General features: G+C 33.1%; 6 protein-coding genes across 11 annotated transcripts; 2 read left to right on the plus strand and 4 right to left on the minus strand.

Moving 5' to 3' along the window:
- Positions 1 to 999: 999 nt before the first annotated feature.
- On the plus strand, positions 1000 to 3732 carry LOC126680261 (PLASMODESMATA CALLOSE-BINDING PROTEIN 1-like). 2 transcript variants are annotated; one of them, XM_050375354.2, is made up of 4 exons: positions 1000 to 1166; positions 2029 to 2589; positions 2998 to 3040; positions 3130 to 3732. In XM_050375354.2, the coding sequence occupies exons 1-4, from the start codon at positions 1103 to 1105 to the stop codon at positions 3353 to 3355; spliced, it is 894 nt and encodes a 297-aa protein (XP_050231311.1). In that variant the 5' UTR covers positions 1000 to 1102; the 3' UTR covers positions 3356 to 3732. The 2 variants fall into 2 exon arrangements, with proteins under 2 accessions (XP_050231311.1, XP_050231310.1); XM_050375353.2 differs by lacking the exon at positions 1000 to 1166 and having other exon boundaries at positions 1898 to 2589.
- A 170-nt stretch (positions 3733 to 3902) lies between these two features.
- Positions 3903 to 5512, minus strand: LOC126680262 (cold-regulated 413 inner membrane protein 1, chloroplastic). Of its 2 annotated transcripts, none has more exons than XM_050375355.2 (6): positions 5294 to 5512; positions 5086 to 5217; positions 4730 to 4825; positions 4589 to 4653; positions 4371 to 4440; positions 3903 to 4268 (listed from the first exon to the last, which is right to left on the minus strand). In XM_050375355.2, the coding sequence occupies exons 1-6, from the start codon at positions 5431 to 5433 to the stop codon at positions 4103 to 4105; spliced, it is 669 nt and encodes a 222-aa protein (XP_050231312.1). In that variant the 5' UTR covers positions 5434 to 5512; the 3' UTR covers positions 3903 to 4102. The 2 variants fall into 2 exon arrangements, with proteins under 2 accessions (XP_050231312.1, XP_050231313.1); XM_050375356.2 differs by having other exon boundaries at positions 5361 to 5474.
- A 935-nt stretch (positions 5513 to 6447) lies between these two features.
- Positions 6448 to 6900, minus strand: LOC126682062 (egg cell-secreted protein 1.1-like). Its single transcript, XM_050377617.1, has one exon. The coding sequence runs from the start codon at positions 6898 to 6900 to the stop codon at positions 6448 to 6450; it is 453 nt and encodes a 150-aa protein (XP_050233574.1).
- Positions 6901 to 8129: 1229 nt separating this feature from the next.
- LOC126680257 (pre-mRNA-processing factor 39-2) lies at positions 8130 to 14950 on the plus strand. Of its 2 annotated transcripts, none has more exons than XM_050375341.1 (11): positions 8130 to 8223; positions 8293 to 8399; positions 8632 to 8861; positions 9522 to 9689; positions 9996 to 10362; positions 10453 to 10596; positions 11454 to 11606; positions 11717 to 11833; positions 12228 to 12308; positions 12479 to 12628; positions 13069 to 14950. In XM_050375341.1, the coding sequence occupies exons 1-11, from the start codon at positions 8187 to 8189 to the stop codon at positions 14773 to 14775; spliced, it is 3261 nt and encodes a 1086-aa protein (XP_050231298.1). In that variant the 5' UTR covers positions 8130 to 8186; the 3' UTR covers positions 14776 to 14950. The 2 variants fall into 2 exon arrangements, with proteins under 2 accessions (XP_050231298.1, XP_050231299.1); XM_050375342.1 differs by having other exon boundaries at positions 8296 to 8399.
- A 500-nt stretch (positions 14951 to 15450) lies between these two features.
- Positions 15451 to 16674, minus strand: LOC126680263 (egg cell-secreted protein 1.3-like). Its single transcript, XM_050375357.2, has one exon. It carries the CDS (start codon positions 15982 to 15984, stop codon positions 15535 to 15537), a length of 450 nt encoding a protein of 149 aa, XP_050231314.1. The 5' UTR covers positions 15985 to 16674; the 3' UTR covers positions 15451 to 15534.
- A 2360-nt stretch (positions 16675 to 19034) lies between these two features.
- Positions 19035 to 23457, minus strand: LOC126680259 (uncharacterized). Of its 3 annotated transcripts, none has more exons than XM_050375350.2 (8): positions 23346 to 23457; positions 21977 to 22095; positions 21829 to 21885; positions 21379 to 21518; positions 21074 to 21173; positions 20358 to 20879; positions 19943 to 20280; positions 19035 to 19563 (listed from the first exon to the last, which is right to left on the minus strand). In XM_050375350.2, exons 2-8 carry the CDS (start codon positions 22047 to 22049, stop codon positions 19405 to 19407), a joined length of 1389 nt encoding a protein of 462 aa, XP_050231307.1. In that variant the 5' UTR covers positions 22050 to 22095; positions 23346 to 23457; the 3' UTR covers positions 19035 to 19404. The 3 variants fall into 3 exon arrangements, with proteins under 3 accessions (XP_050231307.1, XP_050231308.1, XP_055961727.1); XM_050375351.2 differs by lacking the exon at positions 23346 to 23457 and adding an exon at positions 23256 to 23327; XM_056105752.1 differs by having other exon boundaries at positions 21829 to 22095.
- Between the last annotated feature and the right edge of the window lie 1694 nt (positions 23458 to 25151).

A 25151-nucleotide genomic window follows, 5' to 3' on the forward strand; every position in this document is an offset into this window, starting at 1 on the left:
AGTTTCTCGTTGGTAGGCAGCTTGCATCACAAGTTTTAAATGTAAACATCAACATAAACATTTAAACCGCAAGTTGGAATCTCGATGCGCAAAGGGTTATCTCGATTTTTAAATTTATGGAACGAGCTTAAATAAATGTATTAAATGTAAATTAATTTATAAATTTTTATATGTTTTGCAATTACATTAAGCAATTTTTCTGTAAAAGATACTGATATGAACACCGAAATATCATTTTTTATCGAAAAATTCTCTGGTGTTACGAATTATAAAATATTGACGATTCTTTTATGATACCAAAATTTAAATTTCATGTTGTAATTGCAAAACAAGTTAAGGGTTATAATTTGTTTGCAATTTATCTTAAATAAAATATATATAAAATCAATACAAAATATTAAATAAAAATATATTTACAGTTGCTTTATATGCATTTTAAATAAAATGGAAATAATTGGTCTAATTATAGAGTTTTATACTAATTTTTCAAAATAGTTTAAATTTGATTTATTAAATCCTACTCGTTTGTTCAAGAACCGGAATAACCCTTTACTCGAATGACTTATATTTATATAGACTCTAAAGAATAAGAAAAAGAAAAATACTCAACAAATCGAGTTGGCAGATGATCAAATTGTTTATTACTATAATTTCTAGATGTATCCAACATGAAAATCTATCTAACTCAACTTTAACTTTTTTTGTTTCAGTCCCATAAACAGTCAAAAGGTAATCACAAAAGAGAAAAAGAAAATGCCACAACATCAACTTCACTTAAATATTTAAACAATCAATTTTAGCATTAAAAAAACACAAGATTTAAATTCCCAACATATCAATCTTTTTGCCCTTTTTTTTTGCCATGCCATGCAACTTTGCACCTTTGTCTTGCTTGCAAAATTTAGCTACCTAAATGCCTCCTTTCTCAAGTTTTCTGATATTCTTACCCTTCTTCTCTACGATCCAAGAAAGCTTTGATTCTTCATGTTTAATGTTATTTATATAAACATATTCAACAATTATATTTAAACTCTTCTCCTCCATTGTTCTTCACATTCAAGAAACTTCAATTCTACATTTTAGAGAGAAGCTTATCCGAGATATGGATTCCGGAGTTTTTCGATTTTTCACATTCTTCTTCCTCGTCTATCTTTTCGTCAGTTCAGGTGATTTGCATTCTTTAAATTGTTTTAGTTTTCGATGCATTTCTTGATGCATAAATTTCGGTCTAATTTACTTTTGGATTTTTGTATGTACTATGTATATATGGTTATCCTTTACTTTTATCGTTTATGGAATTTGAACCGAAGAATTTATCTACTACTATAATACTATAACGCAGTCAACTTCGTTTGTTAAAACAATTTCCATTGAGTTGAAATGAGTAGTTCCATCTTCATGTTTATGATCAAGCATCTAGTAAATTGATATTACCAATTAGATTTTGGGATAATTATTATTATTAACCCTAAGTTTATGTTAAACTTACTAGTTTTCCCTACATTTTTTTAAGAGGATTTTTTTCCATAACATTTAGATACAAGGGTTGACTGACGTGAAATTAGAATATCAAGAAGGAGAATATTGATTTTTTAAAAATAAACGAAAAAACAACAATTTTAACTTGAACTCGAAGTTGATAGTAATTATTCATTAGATTTAGTTTGATAACATGCAGAATTTAAACATTCTCATCTACTCTTGAGTTTGAATCCGGACCTTAAATTCATTCCTAATGAAATTAAATTAGAAATTTTAAAATACATTTAGTAACTCTATTTTGTAAGTTTTGTAAAATTAGTAATGTTTAAATCAAATGAATAGAAAAATTTATTTGTTTTCAAATAAAAATAAATTTTGGAGCAGAATTAAATCAAATAAAGGTAGGTTAGTATCTTATTGAATTGTTTGAAAGAAATTCTTCAAGTAATCAATTTATGCTAGGCAGCTTCTCTGTATCTCCTGTATCTCCACAGCATAAACGAATAAAGAAAAAAAAAGTTAATTTTGCCTTTTTGATTTCTTCAGGCTCAAGCATTGCAGAATTACTTCCGTTTGAAGCAGTTCAGGATGACACAATTGCTGACTATCAAGAAAACCAGATACCTTTCTCGTCTTCAGCATTCACCGCCCAACCAGACGCCGTTCCAGTAGTAAACCCAACAGATCCCGGAACAACCACGCCTATAGTAAATCCAACGAATCCCGGAACAACCACGCCTATTATAAGCCCGATAGATTTGCCTCCACCGCCAGCTCCGGTCACCACAACACCACAGTTTCCCCCGGTCACTACAACACCACAGTTTCCCCCAGTCACGACAACTCCCACTACTCCAACCTCATCAGGAGGGAAATGGTGTATTGCAAATCCAAGTGCTTCAGAAACTGCTTTACAGGTTGCTCTTGATTATGCTTGTGGCTACGGTGGAGCAGATTGTTCAGCAATTCAACCTGGTTCGGCTTGTGCGAATCCAAACACTGTTCGAGATCATGCTTCATACGCCTTCAATGATTACTACCGGAAGAATCCAGCTCCTACCAGCTGTGTTTTCGGCGGAGCAGCACAACTTACCAACACCGACCCAAGTAAGTAATGTCATTCAAAGTGTTTTTCTCAGATGACAATGTTGAATAGGAGAAAACTATTGTCCTCTGTGATCAGAAATTTAGTGTTCGTTTTCAACAGAGGTTTATTTCGCCCATCCAACTTGGGACAAAAGATTAAAACAATCCAGGTTCGTAGTTTTGACAAAAAAAACTCACATCTAGTCAATTTCGGGTCATTTTACATTCTGACATCATACTTGATGGTTGAAGGGGTAAAATGATCCAAAATGGATAAGGTGTGGGTGATTTTGTCCAAAATCATAGAACTTGAACTTTTTTGATAGTTTGTCCCAAATTTGAAGGGCAAAATGAACCTTTATTCAAGCAAAATTGCTTAAAATGCTTTCTACTGCTATATTTCCTGATTTCAGTATCTGCAAATTGCAGGTAGTGGGAACTGTCACTATCCACAAGCCTCATCAACACCCAGGTAATATTTCATATTCATCTATCACATAATTCGTGTTTATCAAAATGATAAAAAATTCAATAAGAAATTGTCTACTTCGGAAATTGCAGCATAAGTCCGCCAGTCATCTCGGCACCAACCATGCCAACCCCTACGATAACTACCCCTACTACGATGAGTCCACCAATGTTGACCACACCTAGTGGACCAACAATTTTCGGCGTGGCAGAACCGACAAGCCTGCCTAGCTCAGCTACCTCTGTTTCATGCAGTTTACTTCTCCTATGTTCCACAATGGTCATTCTGCAATCACTACTTGCCGCAAATCATTTCTAAGCGTATAAACTTTAAATTTACTGCTCTCTTTATTGAGGGGGCAGTTGCCACCACAAGACTTCATCAATGTCTATGCAGGGAGAAAGAATCAACATCGACATGTTCTTGTCACCAGATAGTCTATTTGCTATATTGCTTCTATTAAGCAATCAGTTGATTGAAAAGTTCAAAGACAACGAAGAAGATCATAGAATATCTTAGATTCTTGTACTTGTAGGGGAATTAGATTAGTTACTTCCTCTTCGGTTTTAGCATAATAAAGAATTAGATAAATTTCTATGCTTTAGACCTATTTATACAGATAAGAAAGATGTACTCATTATTAGCCAGCAAATGAATTAATTTATGAAAGAAAAAAACAACAATTGCTTAGTCTCCTCTTTTATTTGCAACGTTAATGGTATCTAGTTGTAATATCAGATTCATAGAAATGACTACGACAAAGCAGAGTCATAAAAATAGTATGATATGAAAATGCATGTTACATTTTTGCATAAGGGGATCTGCTAGAGCCTTAAAATAGCACGATATGAAAATGTATATCAGATTCAAAGACAATAGCATTGCTGGTATTTCTACTAAAACTGGCGTTACACGTGATATACAAGACATTTTTATTATTTCTTTCAAGGAAATTTATCTCTATTTAACAAAATGCTCGTCTGCTTATTTTATGATCATTTCAAAGATTTGAGTAACATACATATAGACTATACTAATCAAACAGAACTAAACTCTAGGTTAAGTTTAGAATAAAAACAAGCAGGAGACAATGGTAACACAAATGATGGCTAGGGTAGCAACAATTGAACCTTGCTCAAATGCTTTTTGCAAGTTCCCTGCCCGTGAGAAATGCTGAAAAGCCAAATACCCAGAAATCACCAAAGCAATAATAGCACCTTCTTGTGATCCCCTACCAATTCAAAATTGAGAAAAACAAACGTTAAGACTTCGAAAAGTATATCACAGTTTTTCTTATTCAAAAATCTCTCAAACAATGCAAATACACACTCACCTCAAATTGATTACTTGATAGGGAGCCACAATTACCAAGAGTAATGCTAGAAATGGCAACTCAAGTTCACCTAAAAGAAGAAAATATTAACATCGGAATCATTAGGATTTTTCGATCTCTCTGTTAGACCAAAAGAAATCATAAAACACATGTAAATCAAGTCTATGGTAACATTGAACACTTTTTATGCAAGAATTTGTCTCAGCTACAGAAGTTACCAGGAATGTAGAAGAACAATCGGACAAGAAGCGCCATGAATGCCGTCCAAATACCATACTCACCCCTGAAAAACCAATCTCAGATACTCATATTTACATGATATAAGTTCATCAAGATCGTAGCTTTTTTCAAGAACTTACTTAATCCAAGAAATGATAGTCAGTGGAGCCTGTAGAGCTAGTAATGGAACAAGAAAAGACTTATGAATTGCAGTTCCTTTAGAAACCATCAAAATCCTGCCAAACAAAAAAAATTAAAAAATTAATTAGAAATTCGATTTTATCAAGAGTAAATTGCCACAGTATAGTACCTCCTATTTGAAAATCAAACGATTTTGCAGTTCACTTTCAATTATGCAAACAATTTAAGATTTTTGTAGGAGTGTTAAATTTTTAACGGAATTGAAAGTGAAGTACCAAATCGTTCGAAAGTGAGTAGCAAATCGATAACGGAATTAACAGAAGCCCCGAATTAATTGAAACAGAGATACACATACGCAGAGGAAATGGTGGAGATCCACTGCAAATTACGAGCAGCTAGCAATCCACTTCCAGCATAACAAACCGCACCAAAAGCTCTCCGCTTCATCGGCAACATTGTATAATTCTTTCTCTCATCAATTGAAATTCTGTAATAACAAACAAACAAGAACAGAGGCATAAACATATTAATTTAATCAAGAAATTAAAAAATTATTAATTCACCTAACGAGAGGATTAGAGGCGATCAAAGAACTAGAAAACCGAGGTAAAGCACAAGAAGAAAGCTTGCATTGCCGCTTATTGTTGCTGCTGTGGAGAGTAAAACGACAGACTGTTGAAGATGAAACGCAGAGACTCTCCATTTTGATTTGTTTTTCTTTAAATTTCTGTTTGTCTCTGTGTAATTGGCGCAATGTAATTTACAGGCCACTGGGAGCTAGAAATAGAGACAGTGACAGTGGAGGAGGGTCTAGCGAGGTGGATACGGTGACGTTTTGGTACTTGTAGCTGCTTGTTCTGCTGCCACGGGGGTGGGTGTGGGCTCACGATTCCATAAAACGGATCTTAGAAGCGATTAAGGATGATCACGTGATATGCACAGTTCTTGGATCTTTCGAGTTCAAACTTCATTCGGCCGACATCAATTTTTTTTGCATATAATTTATTATTATTATTATTATAACTTTTTAAATATGTAAATTTAAATATATATGAATTTAGTCAATTTCCACAATATCTTATAGGAAATAGTTTACAATATTCCCGTAAGAGTTTGGTCAGATATGTAGATTTGCAAGCCGTACGCATTTTGCAATTTGACTATGATCTTCAACTTTAATTCGACTCGTTAAAAAAAATAGTTTACAAACACTAAACATAAAAGTTACTTTTATTTTTTTTATTAATATTATGAGTTGCTCTCGAACTCGGTATATATTGTTTGAACTTCAAAATTTACTCATGTGGTTTGCATAAAAATTAGAATTTAGTCAAATTCGGATTCGGCTCATCTTGTTTACACCTCTATCAATAACTCTAAATACTAGTATTTTCAAATCTTGGTATATATTGAGGAAAAAATACTTGATTCGAATTAAATTACCATCCAAATTTATCAGAATTTTTCAATACCACAATACTCTTTGAAACGTTTTCACTTCCACAATCAATATTAAAATTAAGTGCAAAACAAAGGTAATTCAAAACAACACTCTCATTTTAATTCATTAATACTCCAAACAAAAACCCAACGTACATGACTCGACAAATAAAACACAAACTGACTCAACAAATATAAAACCACAAAATTTAAAAAGAACCAGACAAACAAACACTAACTTAATTATTTCCTTCATTCATATCCAAAATACTACTACTCAAGGAGTAGAAACCAAAGATTCCTCCGAAACAACCTTATTAGGCACCACACGCGGCGGAGCTTGCGGTGGCGGAGTAGAATGATTACCATCCTCCTGATCTTTAATACAATATCCTTCAAGAATATCCTCTTCTTCTGTAGTAAACCCTAACGTGTCAATCAAGTTAGGCCAGCACTGGTCACTAATGACACGTATAGCTCGACAGCAACCGTGACCTAATTGTGTTTCACCGTTGAGAAAAAACAGAATAATCTCAGTAGTGCAAGCTTGAAGTTGCATCAAAGAGTCCCAGCAGTTTGACGACTCGTCGTCCAACTTTAACCTAGCCATGAGGTTTGAGCCTGGGGAAATATTGGCCAAAGGACGTGCTGATATTGCCTTGCTGCTCAAGCTAGCGGCTAGCAGAAAAGACACTAGAAAAACAAGTTTAAGATTAAGATTAGAAGCCATTTTGAGATAAATTATGTAGAGAAAAAAGGTTTAGATTGAGATGAAGTGATGGATTAGTGAAACTATAGTAGGGTTTATATAGGAATATTTGCATTCAGTGGTACGTACGTTATTTTTGCATGGAGAAATGAAGAGGCAGTGGTGCTAATTAACATGATGAGAGTTGATAAATTAAGGAAGATGGAAAGGCAATCATAATTTAACGAATTAGAGCACTTAACTAGCATATAATTAATAATTAATTAGCTTCAAGATACAATTAATGAATTTACCCTAACGGACTATATCAGATGAAAACTGATAATTTGAGCTCTTTATTTAAAATGTTTTTAAAATCAGCTGCGTATAGTTTGTATGGAAATAGAAGGTCGTGTAAAAATCATACCGAATCGAAAACTTAAATCGAACCAATGAATTTAATTCAACTTCGCTTGACAAAAAAAAATATCTTTTAGGTTCACTTAGTTAGTTTTTCAACATAAACAAATAAGCTAATTTTTTTTTCTTTTGACATCCAATAAGCTAAGTTTTAGTGCAAACCAAACAAAAAAATCGAATAATATTAGAAAACTCGACCAAACAAAAAATTTCAGTTTAGTATGAGTTTAGAATTTTTTTACATCCTTATAATTTCAATTCTTTTTAAATTTTAATAAAAATAAATTTAAATTTGATTCAGTTCAGTCTGAATTAAATTGACACTATTATGTAAACATTTATAACGAATCATGCAAGGAGTAGAAAATGCTGATTTAATTGTCGATTAATTATTAAGACTTTGTTAACATTACAGAGATCATGTAGCTAAGTAAAATTTTCAAATTGATCGAATTTAAGCTCTATGTAATCTTGTAATAGAATTAATTAACCATTTTTCAAATAAATATGCATATGCACATAATTAATTTCGAACTTAGTTATAAAAATAATTCGAGTATCCAATCCTTTTTTTATTTTTACACTCATTTTCAATATTCTTTATCCATAATTTGAGCTTTTATGATAAGTTCAGCGGCTAATTTGATCCAAAAAAATGTCAAAGAAGACTATTTTAAACTATAGCTTTAAGTAAAGGTATCAGATTAAACTTTATTCCAAAAGGAAAGTACAATCACCCGGTCTTAATCATGGCCCATAAAGATCCTACAAATGGGCCAAAACAATGAATGTCCAGCCCAATTTCTCAATCCCTCCCTCTCTTTCATCCCGTTGCTTCCATAATCAAACGATTCAAAGCAGCTCTTAAAAAATTAAAAAATTTGAACTTATTTTTAAGTGATTAATTAATGGAGGAGCAAATTTTGAGCACTGAAAACTCCACTGGTATGTAATTACATGAGCTATCAAACTAAGATTTGAATGCATTTATCTAATTAATCTACTCTTTTGCAGCAGTTGTTGTAATTAACAAGGCTAAACTGCTTGAAATTACCGCTAATGGATCATTAGAGTTTGATGACTGGACTTCGCTTATATCAGAGGTTGAAAAAGATTATCCTGTAAGTTCAATTTTATCATAATATCAGTAATATATTTAACTAAATGAATGAATAAACTTATTGTTGATATAATGTCTAATTTTTGAATATTTGTTGAATTTTGACCGTTAGTTTAGTTGAGAAATGATGAAGGATGTAAAAAATTTCGCTATATGGATCGGTTTTATTGTTTATGTTGTTTGCTTGTATTAGGTTTGATTAGTGAAAATGAAATGCTGCTTGATTTTTGCAGGATAGTGTAGAGTACATATGTTTAGTGTATGATTCGTTCTTGTCCGAGTTTCCTCTGTGCTATGGTTATTGGAGGAAGTATGTTAATCACATTATACGGTTGTGCAATGGTGGCAAGGTTGTTGAAGTGTTTGAAAGAGCTGTTGCATCTGCTACTTGTTATGTTGATTTGTGGGTTGACTACTGCTGTTTCGGGACTGTTTATTTTGAGGATCCATCTGATGTTCGTAGGTAAGTTTTTAAAGAACAGCGAACATCAAATTCCGTATTTTTGTACTTGTTGTGGAACTTCTGCTTTGTGTTGCTTATGTTGTTTGTTTTTCGGGAACATGCTTTTTTTTATTTGTTTGGAAATGAAATCCACGCTTCCTCATTAAGAATCCTACTTGAAAAATGAAACTGTCTTCTTTCACTTGTAGAGGATTTGGAGATGTTATGAACTGTTGCCTTTTGGAATCAGAAAACTTGCCTTTTCAAATTTCATGAACTGTGTCTGATTCTGTTCACATATTAGCTTAATATTGTGATGCCTTTGATTCCCCTATGGACTATTTTTTTCTCTCATTTAGGAGCCTATAGCATTCTTCCTTGGTTGTTAAGGATAGCTTGCATGCAACAATTTACTGGATGGATACTCTTTTAGGATATTATGCCATAATTGGAATGTAATTTTTGCACTAATTTCTGAATAGGGAATCCCGAATTACATTAATTAAATTAATCTTGTTGACCTGTATGGATCATACTTCCCTATGCGCACTATGCTTCAGTTATAATCATTTCATACCTAGGCGCTAAAGCCTTGCCTCAATTTTGAATCTCTTAAACATTTTTTGCTTAATGGAGTATTTTCATACCTCAGTTAATAGTTTGTCTGACCTTGTTTAACAGATTATTCAAAAGAGCCTTATCATTTGTTGGAAAGAATTACTTATGCCATTCCTTGTGGGATAAATATATTGAGTTTGAGTTCTCTCTGAAAGACTGGAGTTCCTTGGCTCACATTTACATTCAAACACTAAGGTTTCCTACCACAAAGTTGCATCACTATTATGATAGGTATGCCTCTCTCATATGAGTTTCTTTTCTCTAACTTTTTAAATAACTTAAAAGAAATATGTTTGAAGATTTGTATTATACCATTATTCATGAAAAGAAGAACAGAAATAAGAATCCTCTTTTGAGGGTTAGTGTTTACAGCTGCAGTTGCATGTTATTTTTCATGGTCTGTTTTTTTATAAAAAAATCTTTTATTCCTTTGACATAACATGCTCTTAGTTTCTCTTCTGTTTTCATGTCTTGTTGGATAGTATCATATTATCTTGAATTATGCTCTCATTGGCCTTAATTTTCAACTTGCTTCAGTTTTAAGAAGTTAGTGCAAATATGGGAGGCAGAGATGCAATCTTGTAACACTTCCAGCTTGATGGACTTATCAGAGCCTATACTTGATAATGAAGCTTCTACACATTATAACCAAGATAATATTGTCCGCATCATTAAAGACCTGCTGGATCCATCCATTGGCTCAGCTAGGTCTAATGTGCTGCAGAAATATAAATCTATTGGAGAATTATTCTTTCAGAAAGCTTCTATGTTGAATGAAAAAATAAGTTGCTTTGAGACTCATATTAAGCGGCCCTATTTTCATGTCAAGCCACTTGACGCCAATCAGTTGGAAAATTGGCACCATTATCTGGACTTTGCCGAGTTAAATGGAGATTTTGACTGGGTATTAATTTCATGCTATCTCGTTCTTATTTAGGCTTCTTTCTTGCTTTATTTTTTTGCTTCTGACATCCCTCATTTTCATTGACTATAGGCTGTTCAACTTTATGAAAGATGCTTAATTCCTTGTGCTAATTATCCTGAGTTTTGGATGCGTTATGTGGATTTCATGGACAGTAAGGGAGGAAGAGAGATAGCAAACTATTCACTGGATCGAGCAACACAAATCTTTCTGAAGGTTAATAATTTAACTAGAACTTTTCCTTTCATCATGAAGATGCCTATTTTACTATTTTTATCACTTGTGGCTTTGTTCATCATTTCTTTTTTCTTTTTAGTCTAAAGTAATTAAGTCTTGCAATGGATGTCTTTTTAACTAACAATCCCATTTAGCTTTTCTGACAATCTAGCAAGAAAATGAAGTAAACTGTCATTATGTCCTATGTATGATGATTAATTTTTTTAGCATTTAGATAAAGTGATTGAAGCACACTGCAATTGCAGTTGTTTGCTTTTAGTCTTTTCAGTTAAACTATTTTTTGCAAGAATAACAAATTCTTGCATCAAAATTTATTTAATAATCTATTAGCTACACAAGCAGAAAACAAAGATTTTTGATTTAACAAAATAAGAATTTAAATGATAAATCTCAAACTTTCTATCAATAGGAAATTGAGCAGCTTAATTGAAGGTGCTAGGAATTGACCAAGTTTGTGTGGAAGTGGAACCAATCACGACTTTAGGGATTCTTACTGCTTGTAAATTGTTTTGTGCATTCTGAAAATAAATGAAATTTTACACAGAAGTTCACGATCGCACCTTTAATATTATAAACGGCAGGGTCATTATCACTGTGGTCATTGCACTTAACAGGATAAAGCGCTCCCTAGGTTACTGCCTTCAATTGTTCTACGACTCCTAAAAGGTTTTAACAATTTAGCTATCAAAAGTTATTATGCTGTATGCTCAGTTTCTTGTTATATCAGCTTAATGTTGTGGCATACTGAAACCAGTGGATGATTTTATAGGATGTTTTTACTTAATTGCTTTACATGAATGGAGATTTTTTATGGCCCACTCTTATATTCACTGCAGAGGGTATCAGTGATTCATCTGTTCAATGCCAGGTTTAAGGAGTACACAGGAGATGTGATTAGTGCACGTGCTTCCTTTCTTCAATGCAATAAGGAATCAGATTCAGACTTCGTTGAAAATGTTATAACAAAATCTAACATGGAGAAACGTCTAGTATGTCATTTCTTGATCAATGCTTCTGTTATTACTAAAACAAAAGAAAGAATCCAAATGCTTATATATCCAGATTCGTAGTGACTAGAAAGTTTTGGTTTCATGGACAGGGAAATTTCAATGCAGCTTCAACTACATGCAAAGAAGCAATAGAAATGGCTGGAAAGATGGAAAAATGGCATATACTTTCAATTTTGTATGTTCACCTTTCTAGACTAAAATTTATGGTAAGTTTTTTATGCAAGTCCAATTATATGCAATTTTGTCTCTTAATTTTCTATCCATTTTTATTTTTTCACATTATGTTATTCTTAGAATCATCTATCATCACTTAGCCGCTGGTTGATGTTTCTGTTCATCACATTTCTTTTTGCAAATACTTAAATTATTAGTTCGAGTTTCTCCCCAAAATTATTCATCTTCTTTCCTGTAAATCTCAAGCTACATTTGAACTATATGGTTATATTTATGAGTGCTTGCTTGTATAAGTCACTATTAAACTGGTTTCATTTCATGTATAAGTATTTGCTAACTTTGAAATTTCCATCTGTGGAGTTTGCCGCTTGGCCATTGCTTTCTTGTTCAGTAAATATATTTATGCTAAATTTTTCTCATTTGTAGTCTTCTGATAGTGAAGATGTTGCTAGAGACATCCTGATAGATGGAATCAAGCACATGCCTTGGTGCAAATCACTTCTAGAGGTAAATCTTCTTTTATTTGTGGCTATATTCAAATCTGAAAAAAGAACGGTATTCTGCTATCCTCGACAGCCTTTTGCTTCTTTAGATGGTTTTATTTTCACATTATAGCTTCCTGAAAACTACCAACTGTTAAAAAATAGTATTATGGTCGTCAATTGTTACTTAAACAGGAGCTAATAAAATTTGCAATCTCACGTGGAGGGTCGAGGCATATGAATGTGATAGATGCCATTGTAGCAGATGCTATATCTTCAGGCACAGGTGTACCTCAAGGTTTGAGTGCAAAAGATAGGGAGGACATATCAAGACTTTACTTGGAGGTTAACTTTTTCTCAATCTGGACCATAATGTCTTGAAATGTTAAATTTAGTTGTCTTTGTTTGTGGTGATTTCTCTTGTCATGTGAATTTTTATCTTTTCATTTCATGTACTTGGTAAAAGTAAATTAAAGATTTCATAAGATTACTATGATCATTTCTATATTATTTTTTTGAGAGGTGATCATTTCTATCAAATGTAATTTCTATTCATAATCATTTTAAAGAATGATTTTACAATATGTGAATATTTCTGTTTGTTTTGTGGATGAATTGGTATTTTGATAAGTGCAGCATGGATTTGCATCTCAGGACACTAGTTAGTAGTTACCTTAAATCGACTGCTCGGATTTATTTACTGTTGCATCATCACACTCGCATATAGTTAGGGAAGCATCTAACCCTTTCTAAAATTACTACTAACAGACTTCTATTGACAACAGTTTGTTGACCTTTGTGGATCAGCGCATGATGTAAGAAAGGCATGGAATCGGCACTTTAAACTGTTTCCATTTTCTGTAAGGACTATGGTGTTTCAAGAAGCTGCAGGAACCAAGCAATGGAAACTAGATTTGGAAGGAGAAGAAATCCGTGTCGGTCTACCTCATCAACCCTCTGAAGATTCGAGTTCTCACTGCCTCATTCAATCATCACTGGAAACAACTAATCCTTCCTCGCCTGAATTAAAGGACACCCAGGCTGCACATCCTGCCGCTGATCAAATCTCTGACCAGAAATCGCCAGTACTGATAAACCGTGATATTTTACCTAATGAGGTATCAGTTCAAGAATCACCTTTGCTCGAAGATCAGAATGAGCTTGCAAACCCGGAAAAAGTTACCGTGCTTCAATTGGGAAAATCTGACAACATAGTAAGTGAGAGTGTATTCCAGGTGTCATTCAAAGTTTCAGAGCCATCTGAGGATGTTAGTGAACAAAAATTTCACTCTCTTGACTTAGAATGTCAAGTTGCCAATGAAACTGAAAGTACTCCGGCGTTTAATTCTTTGTCTAAAGAAGATGATGCTCAGAAAGAGGTGGATCTGGAGTCTGAACAGGATCTGAAGACACCTTCGCTGCAGAAACTATCCCTTGATCCCCAGGATGCTAAAAGTCCAAAACCAATTAGTCCCGCATCGAATGAGTATGGATTTCCTCAAAATACTATATTGCCGAAGAGTGAACTATCCGAGAGAGACAGCATGCCAATTGAAAATATGCTGGATCGTGGTCAAAATACTAACATTAATTCCAGTATATCCAGCCCCGGAGACACTCGAGCAACTGTTTCTGCCCAAACTAATCGTGAGTATGCGAGTCCTTCAGCGACTAATCAGATTGTTATGGAACATGCATTTCCAGAGCAACAGAAACTAGGCAATAGTGGTAGAAATTGGCATCAAAGGAATAATTCTGATAGATTTCACAAAGATTCCAAATTTGGTTTTCGTGGGAATTCGAATAGAAGGCATTATAAACAGAGGCAGTATTCCCCTCAAAGGACATATCAACGTGCCGAAGAAGGCTCTCAAAGGTTCATGAATCAAGATTACAATTCTCAGCACCGATCATCACAGGATCCACAAGTTTACCAAGGTGGCCAAGTTCAAAATCAGTATTCAGCTTCTGTTGCTAATCTAACAGCACCTCAAGCTTGGCCGGCGCAGAACCTTGCTCAACCGCCTGTGCAGCCTACATTGTATCCTCAACCACAGCTGTCTCAAATTCCTATGCAAAGTACTGAGCTACAAGGGAATTTGCAGACTAACGAAGCATATAACCAAATGTGGCAAAATTATTACTACCAGCAACAGCAGCTTCTATGGCAACAACAGCAGACACTGCATCACCAACAACCACAACAGCAGCAGCTTTATCAACAGCAATATGAGCAGCAATTGTTGCAGCTGCAATATTTTCAGCAACAGCAGGGACAGCAGCTGCAACCGCAGCAACAACAACAATTGGTGCTGCAACAGCAGCAAGTACCTTATCAGCAGATGCAACAGCAGCAATCCTATCAGCAACAAAATCTAGTTTACGCACAACAGCAGCTACCGAATCAGCAGTCTCAGATGCAACAGCAACAGTATCACCAACAACAAACACCCTCAGAACCGCAGCTTCCACACGAACAAAATCTAGAATAACCCAAGCATCAAATTTACATTTCACGCGTCTATGTGTGTAAACATGTTTCTAAACTCGTAATGTACCCCAAAAGGAAAAGAAATGAAAAACAAAAAATCGAACAAGAAAAATTGGTATGAAGCAATGACCTGAGTATTGAATATCAGGAAAATCAAATATGTTCCTTTTAGTTCATCTATCATGCTTTTTTTCCCTCTAAATTTTGTCTTGCTTTTGGTCCATTTTAATGGGAGAGTTGTTTTCAGTTTAATTCACGATTTAGAATTCATCTTATTAATTTTCAAATCCTCGTATCAGCCTGCAGGCAAGTTATGCGTTACGTTCTGCCTGATACTGGTGAATATGGGATTGTAGTATAATAAACTGCAGATTTTAATTTTGACTCGTGCTCATCCTCATGCTAAAACATTTCATTTTCTAACTTAGAAAAGCAGATCCTTTAACTAATACTAATATCATGAAAATTTGTTCATAACATCAGTTTTGACCTCGAGACTACGAATTCAGTCACTACGAGAAAGGAATAAAAAAACTTAAATTTTCAGTCTATTTCAAAACATATTTTTTTTTCTTCATCCTCGGATGATTTAGCAAAACAAGTACCAAACAGGCAGACAAATTAATTAATAATGAAAAGTGTTACTCAATACCTTAAATGAAAACTGGATCACAAACATATAGTAGTAGTAATTAAGATAACATTATAGGCCAAACATTCAATTATTCTTTTATTTCTTACATCAAAATCTTAATTCTACTCAAGGAAGTGGGACCAAATTCTGCTCCAGAACAACCTTAGGCAGTCCATACACGGGAGACGGCGGCGACGGCGGCGGAGTTGAAGTACCATCCTCCTCTTTAATGCAGTATCCTTCAAGTATGTCACCTTCTTCAGTAGTAAACCCTAGCGTGTCAATCAAGTTAGGCCAGCATTGTTCACTAATGATACGAATAGCGTGGCAGCAACCGTGGCCTAACTCCGTTTCGCCGTTGAGGAAAAACAGAATAATCTCAGTACTGCAAGCTTGGAGTTGAATCAAAGAGTCCCAACAATTTGCTGACTCTTCATCTAGCTTCAACCTAGCCATGAGGCTTGACCCTGAGCCGGAGGCTCGAGCCAAGGGACGCGCTGCCATAGCCGTGCTGCTCAAGGTAGCAGCTAGCAATGAAGCAATGATCAGAACCGTAAACTGAAGATTGGAAGCCATTTTTTGAGAGACTATTACTTGGTGATAGAAAAATATGGGTGAAGATATGAAATAATGAAAAGTTAAGGGGTTTATATAGGAATATTAGCATTTATGTTTGCATGAAGGTTTTTTGCATGGAAAATGAATAGGCTTAAAATGATAAATTCTCACAAATTAATGCAATAAATTGCTGCCCACAACCGTGAAAAGTTAATTGTGTAACGGGTTAGTGATGATAACATGGTTAATTAGTTAATTATTTCAAACACTCCATGTTCTTCTTTCTTTCAGAAATTATATATCTACCGTTTAATTAAGACTTAAATACCAATTTATTCCAATTTAACCAATTAGCTTATGAATTAATTTTATTATCTAAAGATCCCAAATTATTTCACTTCATCCTAATAGTCTTTTCAGCCGGAAGTGAATTTGCCATTCAAAAATAACTAAAAAAATATTTATGCAAAAACTAATTGAGTCTATATTTTACGTATTTCGTTTGTTTTACGTTTGCATGCGACATAGCAATGCCATTATAATCGCCCTAATAAATATATTAAACAAAAAAATTGAGACCCGAACAAAAAATATTTTTATGAAATTGAACATTTCGGTTAAAAACAGATATTCAAGGGTGGGACTGTCCCTTAGACCAGAGGGAGTCGCGACCCCTCAATTTTTTATTTGTAAATGTACGTCCATAAACTTTCCTTAATTGAAATGAAAACGAATTACCTCAAAAAAAGTTGCGTATTAAGGTTCATGAACTTCCTTTAATTAAAATTGAGAACAATTAAGACAATTAGATAATCACATTCTTTCTATTGGTCATTAGTTCAATAACCATAATCATAAATGTATAAAATTATAAAGTAATCACAATTGAGCATCTTAATTCACAACAAAACCATTATTTAGCATTACTGATTAACTCAATTGTATCATTTACAACTTAAAAATTAAAGATGACATATATTCTTTTTAAATAAAATTAAATATGTTATGAAGATTTCATCTAAATTGTAGTGATCAAAGATACAAATTTCATATAATTAATCTCAGTGAATTTTAAACAAAAAATTAATCGAGTTGAGTTTGAAATTAAAAATAATTTGTAGGAGTGTATTTAATTCAAACCGAGACAATTAAAATAAAATTTTAATTTTTCACAATGAAACCAAATTAATTTATTAAGAACATTTAAAATTTCAAACCAAATCATACTAAACCAATAGGTTCAATTGTTTTAGATTATATAATTTTTTTTCAGTTTGGCTTTTGAATTTGAAGATGTAAACTTCATGCTGATAGACAATGAAGAATCATTCATTCTCATACACATAATGACTTCAAACTTCAATTCCCGGAATTAATCCAAATCGTAAAAATATTCATATGAACGCAAAACACTTAAATCATGTCGAAATAATTTATAGAACACATCTAGAGATTACAGTCTATTAACCAGGAGAAAAACAGCAATACAAAGCAGGATACTTCTTTTTATACACATTGCTATTCAGAAGAAAGAATCCAACAAGAACATTGAGAAAATATTGAACAATATAGAACAATAAGATTTTAATAAAAATGAGTCTATACAACCAATTCACCATCTTTTGGATATTTAAGGTGAGGGTTAAGACTGTCAATAGTTCAGCAAGAAAACGAACAACAAAGTAATAACTGAACTCGAACTAAACTCCGACATACCTACATGTTGGCATAAGCAGATACTACAGAATGTTCGTCACAAGACCTGCAAATCAGGCATGCAAAAAATTTAAAAAGAAAATTTGTAATATTGCAGCATATTTTATTGCTAATTTGTAAAGCAGATACCAAGTCGGGGTTTCATTCCCACTTTCGTTTTACAAACCTCTCTTCCTCGTGATCTGCTAAATCAAACATGCAAGTGGCCAATCTCATTCAGACATCATCAGCCTATATAAACATCTTGCAATTGCAAAGTTATAAGTCTCTCTTACAGTATTCGAGTAACTCAAGTTCTCAATAATTTCCACATGGAATCAAGAGCCAATATTATTCTCATTTGGATTTCCAAAACTAATCCAGATAACAGCATAACGGAAAACATTATTTGTTTTATCTTAACTTCAACTATTGTCAGAGAACAAGGTTAGCTTCCTAGTTATGACGGCATTCCCAACTGGTTGGAAAAATAGATAAACACAAGTAATAAGTAGAAAAAAGTTAACCGCTATATTGTAATACTGAAGTACATGTGCCACGGGAGATAACTGCAACAATAGAAACATATACAGTTAGTTGAAAACAATCAACTTTCGAATGATCACCATCCTTAAGCAACCCGAATCATAAATAAAGGTCTACTTTAGTGCATAAAAGATCCATCAGTGAGAATAGCAACCAGAATCATAAATCAAGGTCTAATGATTAAATACCATTGAGAGAAGAAACCAGAATCATAAATCAAGATGACAGCCTATGAAGCAAATGAAAACTTTACAGATAGCAGAGTAAAGGAAATTCAGATTAATAGAACACTCAAAATTTTCAAATTCAACCTGGAAAAATCGCTAGCGTAAATATTGGCAGTTAAAACCTTAACAAACAAAAAAAAGCTAAATAAACTACAAGCTCAATCACCTCATTAGTTCAACATAATAAGAAGCAATAACTGATGTTGAGTGCACGAAAGACAATCCGACATACATCCAAAAGACTTGATCCATGTGGAGACATTATATGAAATAAATTAAAATTTTGATTCCCAAACGATTCTCTACCGATTCAATGCCATTCTCGATTCACCCTATAGGGTCGCCTAGACTAGACTCGTGACTCGTATGAGTCCAAATCAAACATAATTTCTTGAATTTTTCCAAAGATGCATCACTGAATGCTAGTTGCAGTGTTGCAAAGAGTAAAAAAGTAAATGAAAGGGATGAATTTTAACAGTTTCAACCCCAAGGATCAGTTTTCTTGTACTAGCCTACAGTATTTTGACTGCTTCAATAAGGTAAAGTAAAAGGCAATGAAGAAGCACAAAATAAGATATTGCAAGATGATACACTGCGAACTAAGAAGGCACTACAAGTTTGCGAAACGTATATTTCACAATAATTGATATACACCCTTGTATGAATTTCATAGCAACCTCAACTGTACATAAAATGAAACAGACATACTCTATATCTACCTTTCAGAAAAATTAGAAAGAGATCCCCCACCCCCCACCTGAAGTTGTCAGCTGAAAGGAGAAAAGAGAAGGACAAGCCCTGAAAGCCGACTCAAACAAGACAAACACTAGCTTATTGTGTAGTTAACTATCTCAAAAGTGAAAAGAGAAAAAAAATGGACCGTCTAAATTAGAGAAATTTTGCTAAAAACAAAACAAAACATAATTTGACCAATAAGGAGCTAATTCACGCTAGTAAAGATAAGAATCTCTTATTCCTTGTTACCAAATCTCTTTGCAATTATAGGACGGACATCATCGGCATCAACCAGGGTCTCTAAGAACGGAAGCAATGAAATTAGAGCACAATCAGATTGGTCATCAAACCAACTTTTAATAGGAATTCCATTATTTATTTGCAACCTGAAAACCTGAAAAATAATCAAAAAGAGAACAAGGTTTAACAAATCAGGTTTGAACTCAACAACCCAAGGTTTTTTCTATTTGTGTCTACCATTCCTAATCCTATCATTTTATTTATCTCCTGGTTACTTATAGGAGGTGAAACTGGATGGTGCTTTCACAGGTTTCTTTAATTAGACAAAAAAGCTTCAAGAATCTGATTTGAACGACAGATATCTAACTTTAGGTCCTAAATCGGATCCAAAAATAAGTTAACTAAAAGGATGTCATCAAGACAATCACCATTCATATCTCCAAAAAATACGGAGCTTGTAACAACTAAATAAAGTGAGGAAAGAATAGGAAGCAAATCGCTAACCATCGAAGCAAATGGGGAGGTTATAATACCTGAGGAGAATTATCAATAATAGCGACTTTTGCAAGATCAACACCTAAAACTGTCAAATCTTTTGTGTAACTTCCATCTGCGAAAATGCACGACTCACGGTAAACGCGATGAGATATAAGCTTTTTATCTGGATCTAGTATGTCCAATAGCTGAGCTGCATAGATGCTTTGGCTAGCTGTAAAGATAACAACTTCAAACATATCTGCAACTCTCTCCAAGAATCTGTGCAGGTGAGGCCTCTGTTTAACGTAGACAGTGTGTTCTTTCATGTTAAAGAACACAGTAAATGTGAAGTCCGCATCATCACAATGCTCCAGTGTAGAGTGAACTAAAGTTTCTGCACATACAAACTAATCTCAAATAGATTCTCATATATGACTAACATATGAAAATTTACAAACAATATATTCTTACCGTCCAAATCAAGCACTAAAGTAACAGACTTCCTTGAACAAGACTCCTTTGTAGCCACAACAGTAAGTGACTCCACATCAGATAGTTCAGGTAAATTTTTAATGAAAAGCTGAGGATCAAATTCTTCTGCTGGATCTGGGTCAGTGTTGAAATCAGATTCCTGATTGCATGATCTTATTTGATTAATCGCAAGGTACAAGCTAGTATTATCAGGGTATGTCATGCCTTCTTCACATGATTTCATATCATCAGTATTGCTCATTTTGGCAGTGTCCTCAAGAAAAGGTAACATCATGTATTCCTCAGCCACATCAAAGAACATACTTGATTCAGCACATTTATAATCAGGAAACGGATTGGTCTCAATGATATCATCATCCCTCCCGTCAAAGGGTAAACTAGAAATTATCATGTCAGAAATAAAGAAATCAGAAACATTGCATGTTTGATATTCACATGAACTCCTATTATCATCACTGTCATCAGCTTCCAACCTCGGCACATTCACGTCATTGTTGCTGCCTGCCAAAAATGTAGAAGAAACGGTAAGAATACACCACTGGCACTACCAAAGACAGAAAAGAGGGTTTATTTCCGTTGGATTAAAACGTATTCCTTGCAGAACCAATAGTTATTTTTCCTTAAACTGAACTAACTCGCGCTTGCCCATCTCTCACATAGTTAGATATTATGTTATCAAACACTACACAACTCACCTGCATCATCATTGATATTTGGTATGCTGTGGATTTCAACAGGCTCCAAAGCAGGGGAAAATATTGTTTCCAAGTTTGATGTGCACGTGCTGGTGCAATCCTGCAATTTGATGAACGATTTTAGTAGAGTCATTATAGAGCAACGAACAAGTCACGCTGATGTTTTATCAAAGGCACATTATTCCGCAGGACAAATCTTTCCGGCGTATTTAGTTTTTAGCAACCATGTCACGATGAGATTTTACAGACATGAAAGAGAAAGAAACAAAATAAGATAACAAATATACAGTTTCGTACAATCTTACCCTTTTTTCCATAGTGCCAGAATCTACAAAAACTAATGACTGCTTCTGAAACTGAAAATTTCCTTCACTTGGAAATCGTGGCTGGTCAACGGCCTCATCACTTTCAACATCTGGGGTGCATATTTCCACACTTGTATGAACTAACATGAATTGTCAGCAGTTGCATAAATTAGAAAATGGTCACGATGTTACATTAAAGCTAAATAACGGAACAGCTTGAAGCAAAACATAGTTGCAATAACAAGACTGCATGTGACTGTTTTGGTGGAAAGCAAATAAATAAATAATAAATACCATAAAGCTTTCTGGATAAATTTTTGCAACTCAAAATGCTTTCACCAAAATTTAAACAGCATGTACCAACAAAAAAAATACTAATTATTTATGATGAGGATAGCAGGAAAAATAAAATCAAATATTTCAAAGTATTATTTAACCGAAGTTTCTTACCAAAGCCATCCTCACATCTCTGAAAGCATTCAACGAATTCTGTTGTTTCTCGAGAAACTGTGACATGAGGACCTGATTTTTTAGATATCGTACTAGACTTTTGGCACACACTCAGACAACTTTTTTCTTTTAAAGAACCTGCGCTTACTTTGGTCTGCATTTTTATTGATGGCATTAGATCTGTGCTTACGATATGTATCACAATCTCGACTTTGAAACATCAGTGGGGGAACAAAACCCCTCTATGCAATCAAGCACCAGCCGAGACTGTTGTCATAAAAACAAAAGGCAAAGTATTAGAACATATGTAGATGCCAAGAAACTAGGAGAAAAAAGGATCACATAGAATAACAACAAATAAATTAACATCAGCCTCAATTATTATACTAGCAACTCGTGTGTGTTTTCTTTTCATATCAAATTAAGATGGAAGCAGAAAAACTCCAAGAAATCTTTACTAATCATTACTAAAATCTTTTTTCATGTACCAACAAGCAAGGCTACAAGCAGATCAATAAGTTGCACCGAGTAGAGAATAATGGATGAAAATGTCATCATAAGCAGTTCAAAGATGCAAATAGCAGTGCAACATCTAATCTCAACATTGCTTTAATCTCAGTATTCAAATTCATCAAATACAACTAACACATGTTTAGTCCTACTGAACAACGAAGAAGTACCATAAGACAAAAAGATTCTCCAAGAGGTTCAACAGTCCATCAAGAGAAGTGAGAATTAAAACCAAGTAGCATAATTTTTCGTCGGAAGTGAAAATAATAATAAGCTTAAGGAACATAAAGAAAGAAGTTGAATTGCACGAATTAAACGAGCGGCTAAAGGGTCTATATCTTTGAACTATTAACTTAACATATAAATTCTCTATAGAACATAACATTTGTAGGTTAACTCACACACAGAGTGAAGCAAGTAAATTCACAAACACTACTCTTTTCTTCGCGCAGTTATTACCAAAACCAAGTAAATTTGCAGTAAACAACCTAATATTAGTATGCTCCATCTTCATAGTTTCCAAGCCAAAAATAGAAACTAAAATTTATACTCTACCATAAAGAAGAATACTTTGATTGAATTGTTTGACACCAATTAAGAATAAAAAAAGATTCATAATAGTTAACATCTTAGGTTAATAAAAAAACATATTCAAGCTCAAGAAACCTATCAAAAACAAAAATTTCAAGTTTAAAACACTTCACAAAATAAAGTCAACCCATGAGACAAACAATCTAAATTACATCAAAATTATACACAAAACAAAACCAAAATCAAAACCAACTAAGCATCACATAAAAACTAAAACAAATCATTTACATACTTCATATTATCACCAACCACTAAAAAAAACACCAAATTTAAAGTAAGACATCAATTAGCTCCATGAACAGTACAAACCAAGATAAAAATTTCACCTGATGAACAGTAAAGTTCAAAACTTGGATAAAAAAATAAAATTAAAGTTCCATTTTTTTACAAATTCTAAAGATTAAAACTTTATATACCTGTGACTCTGAAAAATACTTTCTCTCTCTAGAATCGAGTGTTGTTTTTAATTTTTGTAAGTAAATTTCTTAATTTTATCTCTCTAGAGAGCTGTCGTATAGTTATATAATTTAAAAAAGAAAACAAAAAGAAAAAGACTTTGGTTTTTTTTTTTGGAAAAAGCTATCCGGATAGAATCTATCCGGATAGAGAGGCCTATTTTAGTATTTTGATTCAATATTTGAAGGTTATTTAAGTAATTTAAATTAAAAAGAAAAATAAAAAGACAATTGTAACCTTCGGTAAATAAATAATAGGTCTATCATGAATTTTTTGAAAAGCAGTTAGAGATATGGCCGGGATAGTTGGCTATTATCATGTTGGCGGAATTGTGATGTTTGATAAGTGTCATGTATTAAATTCAAAAATGAACAAAGGATTATCCAATATTATAAAGGTGGTTTAATAGGTGATGGTAAACAAGAGTTATCACGATTATGAAACGATTATGAAATGATAAGGGACTATGGTTGTATCTAAACTTAAATAATAGTAATATTTAAACTTCAAATATAAGCTCTCATTGGAGTCTCTTAATTAACCAATTTTATGGTTAATTAATCAAAATTTAAAAAATATACTTCTTATAGGCTTAAAAAGAATATTATCTTTAATTAATTAAAAAGCGAATAAAAATAATTGATATGTGTCATGTATATTCGATAGGCATATTTAAATTTAAACATCATAATTCCCCCATGCCCTTGGACAGTTCTAAACCAATTTCGGTTTAGGCCGATTCAAAAAATAAATAAAAATAGAATCAAAAATAAAATAAAATTTCAATATAATTTTATATAAAAAATGATGTGACATCTCAATTTTGAACGAGAATAATAATAAAAACAATTTAGTTTAAAAAGTAATATTTTGAAAACCAAAAAATATGTGGTTACGAACTCATAAGTAATCTAGTTCAACAGCGGTTGAATTATTGGTAAACTTCTTTTTTTTTAATTTGAACTTGATTTATGGTCTAGCCACCAGCTAAATCTGTTTAGTCACTGATTTTACCATTTGTCAATTCGAGTTGTTTAATTTAATATGATTAAACTTAATTAATGAATTTTTAATTTTTTTCCAGATTAGTTAGACTGTATATCTAATTAATTCTCGTTTCAACTAATTGAACTGACATGTGCGGTTCTTTAATAACTAGTTTAAAGTTTTATTTTTCTTTTGTTTTGTTTGACCAATTGGTATAAAGTAAAATAAAACCTATATTTTTTAAATCCAAGCAAATATTTTCTTTTATCAATTTTTACTAAACTAAATTGATTTTTGATTTAACTTTTTTTGGATGGAAGTTTAGTTCCATTTTAGCTCAATTTAATAAAGATTTGAGTATGTATTAGTCAGTTCGATTTGTTGGTCAAAATACCAATGTTTGGTTTTTGTAGCTAATAAATCAAACCAAATTAAAGATCAATACTAGCATATTATCTCCGAGAGACGGTAGAGTATTAAAATTTATATCATTATAAATTTGATATTAATTTTGTAATTATTTTCAATATTAAATATTTATAAACTTAATTTTATAACATTAATATTCTCTTCATTATAAACTTAATTTTATAATATTAATGTTGTCTTTATAAAATTAAATGATGAAAACCGAAATACATAATGATATAATGAATTGAATCTCATTGGATCTACACCGTCAAGGAAAATCTGTGGAATCGCCTAAACAAGTCATAGCCGAGGTCGACCCTAATGGAGAATCGGAGGACTTGTCTAACTGGACCATCACCAAATCCTAA

The sequence above is a fragment of the Mercurialis annua genome, linkage group LG5 (genome assembly GCF_937616625.2).
Source record: "Mercurialis annua linkage group LG5, ddMerAnnu1.2, whole genome shotgun sequence".
In the NCBI taxonomy this organism is placed as follows: Eukaryota; Viridiplantae; Streptophyta; class Magnoliopsida; order Malpighiales; family Euphorbiaceae; genus Mercurialis; species Mercurialis annua.

Bases quoted from the DNA above. Each gene is read 5' to 3' on its own strand.
- LOC126682062 (XM_050377617.1), bottom strand. From the start codon at position 6,900: ATGGCTTCTAATCTTAATCTTAAACTTGTTTTTCTAGTGTCTTTTCTG.
- LOC126680262 (XM_050375355.2), bottom strand. From the start codon at position 5,433: ATGGAGAGTCTCTGCGTTTCATCTTCAACAGTCTGTCGTTTTACTCTC. The intron at 5,218-5,293 runs GTGAATTAATAA...TTGTTATTACAG, and splicing joins GCCTCTAATCCTCTCGTTAG to AATTTCAATTGATGAGAGAA. The intron at 4,826-5,085 runs GTATGTGTATCT...TTTGTTTGGCAG, and splicing joins ATCTCCACCATTTCCTCTGC to GATTTTGATGGTTTCTAAAG.
- LOC126680259 (XM_056105752.1), bottom strand. From the start codon at position 22,003: ATGCCATCAATAAAAATGCAGACCAAAGTAAGCGCAGGTTCTTTAAAA. The intron at 20,880-21,073 runs GTGAGTTGTGTA...CATTTTTGGCAG, and splicing joins AAATATCAATGATGATGCAG to GCAGCAACAATGACGTGAAT. The intron at 20,281-20,357 runs GTAAGAATATAT...TTGTATGTGCAG, and splicing joins TTTAGTGCTTGATTTGGACG to AAACTTTAGTTCACTCTACA.
- LOC126680261 (XM_050375353.2), top strand. From the start codon at position 1,938: ATGCTAGGCAGCTTCTCTGTATCTCCTGTATCTCCACAGCATAAACGA. The intron at 2,590-2,997 runs GTAAGTAATGTC...TGCAAATTGCAG, and splicing joins ACTTACCAACACCGACCCAA to GTAGTGGGAACTGTCACTAT. The intron at 3,041-3,129 runs GTAATATTTCAT...CGGAAATTGCAG, and splicing joins CAAGCCTCATCAACACCCAG to CATAAGTCCGCCAGTCATCT.
- LOC126680263 (XM_050375357.2), bottom strand. From the start codon at position 15,984: ATGGCTTCCAATCTTCAGTTTACGGTTCTGATCATTGCTTCATTGCTA.
- LOC126680257 (XM_050375341.1), top strand. From the start codon at position 8,187: ATGGAGGAGCAAATTTTGAGCACTGAAAACTCCACTG. The intron at 9,690-9,995 runs GTATGCCTCTCT...AACTTGCTTCAG, and splicing joins TTGCATCACTATTATGATAG to TTTTAAGAAGTTAGTGCAAA. The intron at 12,629-13,068 runs GTTAACTTTTTC...TATTGACAACAG, and splicing joins TATCAAGACTTTACTTGGAG to TTTGTTGACCTTTGTGGATC.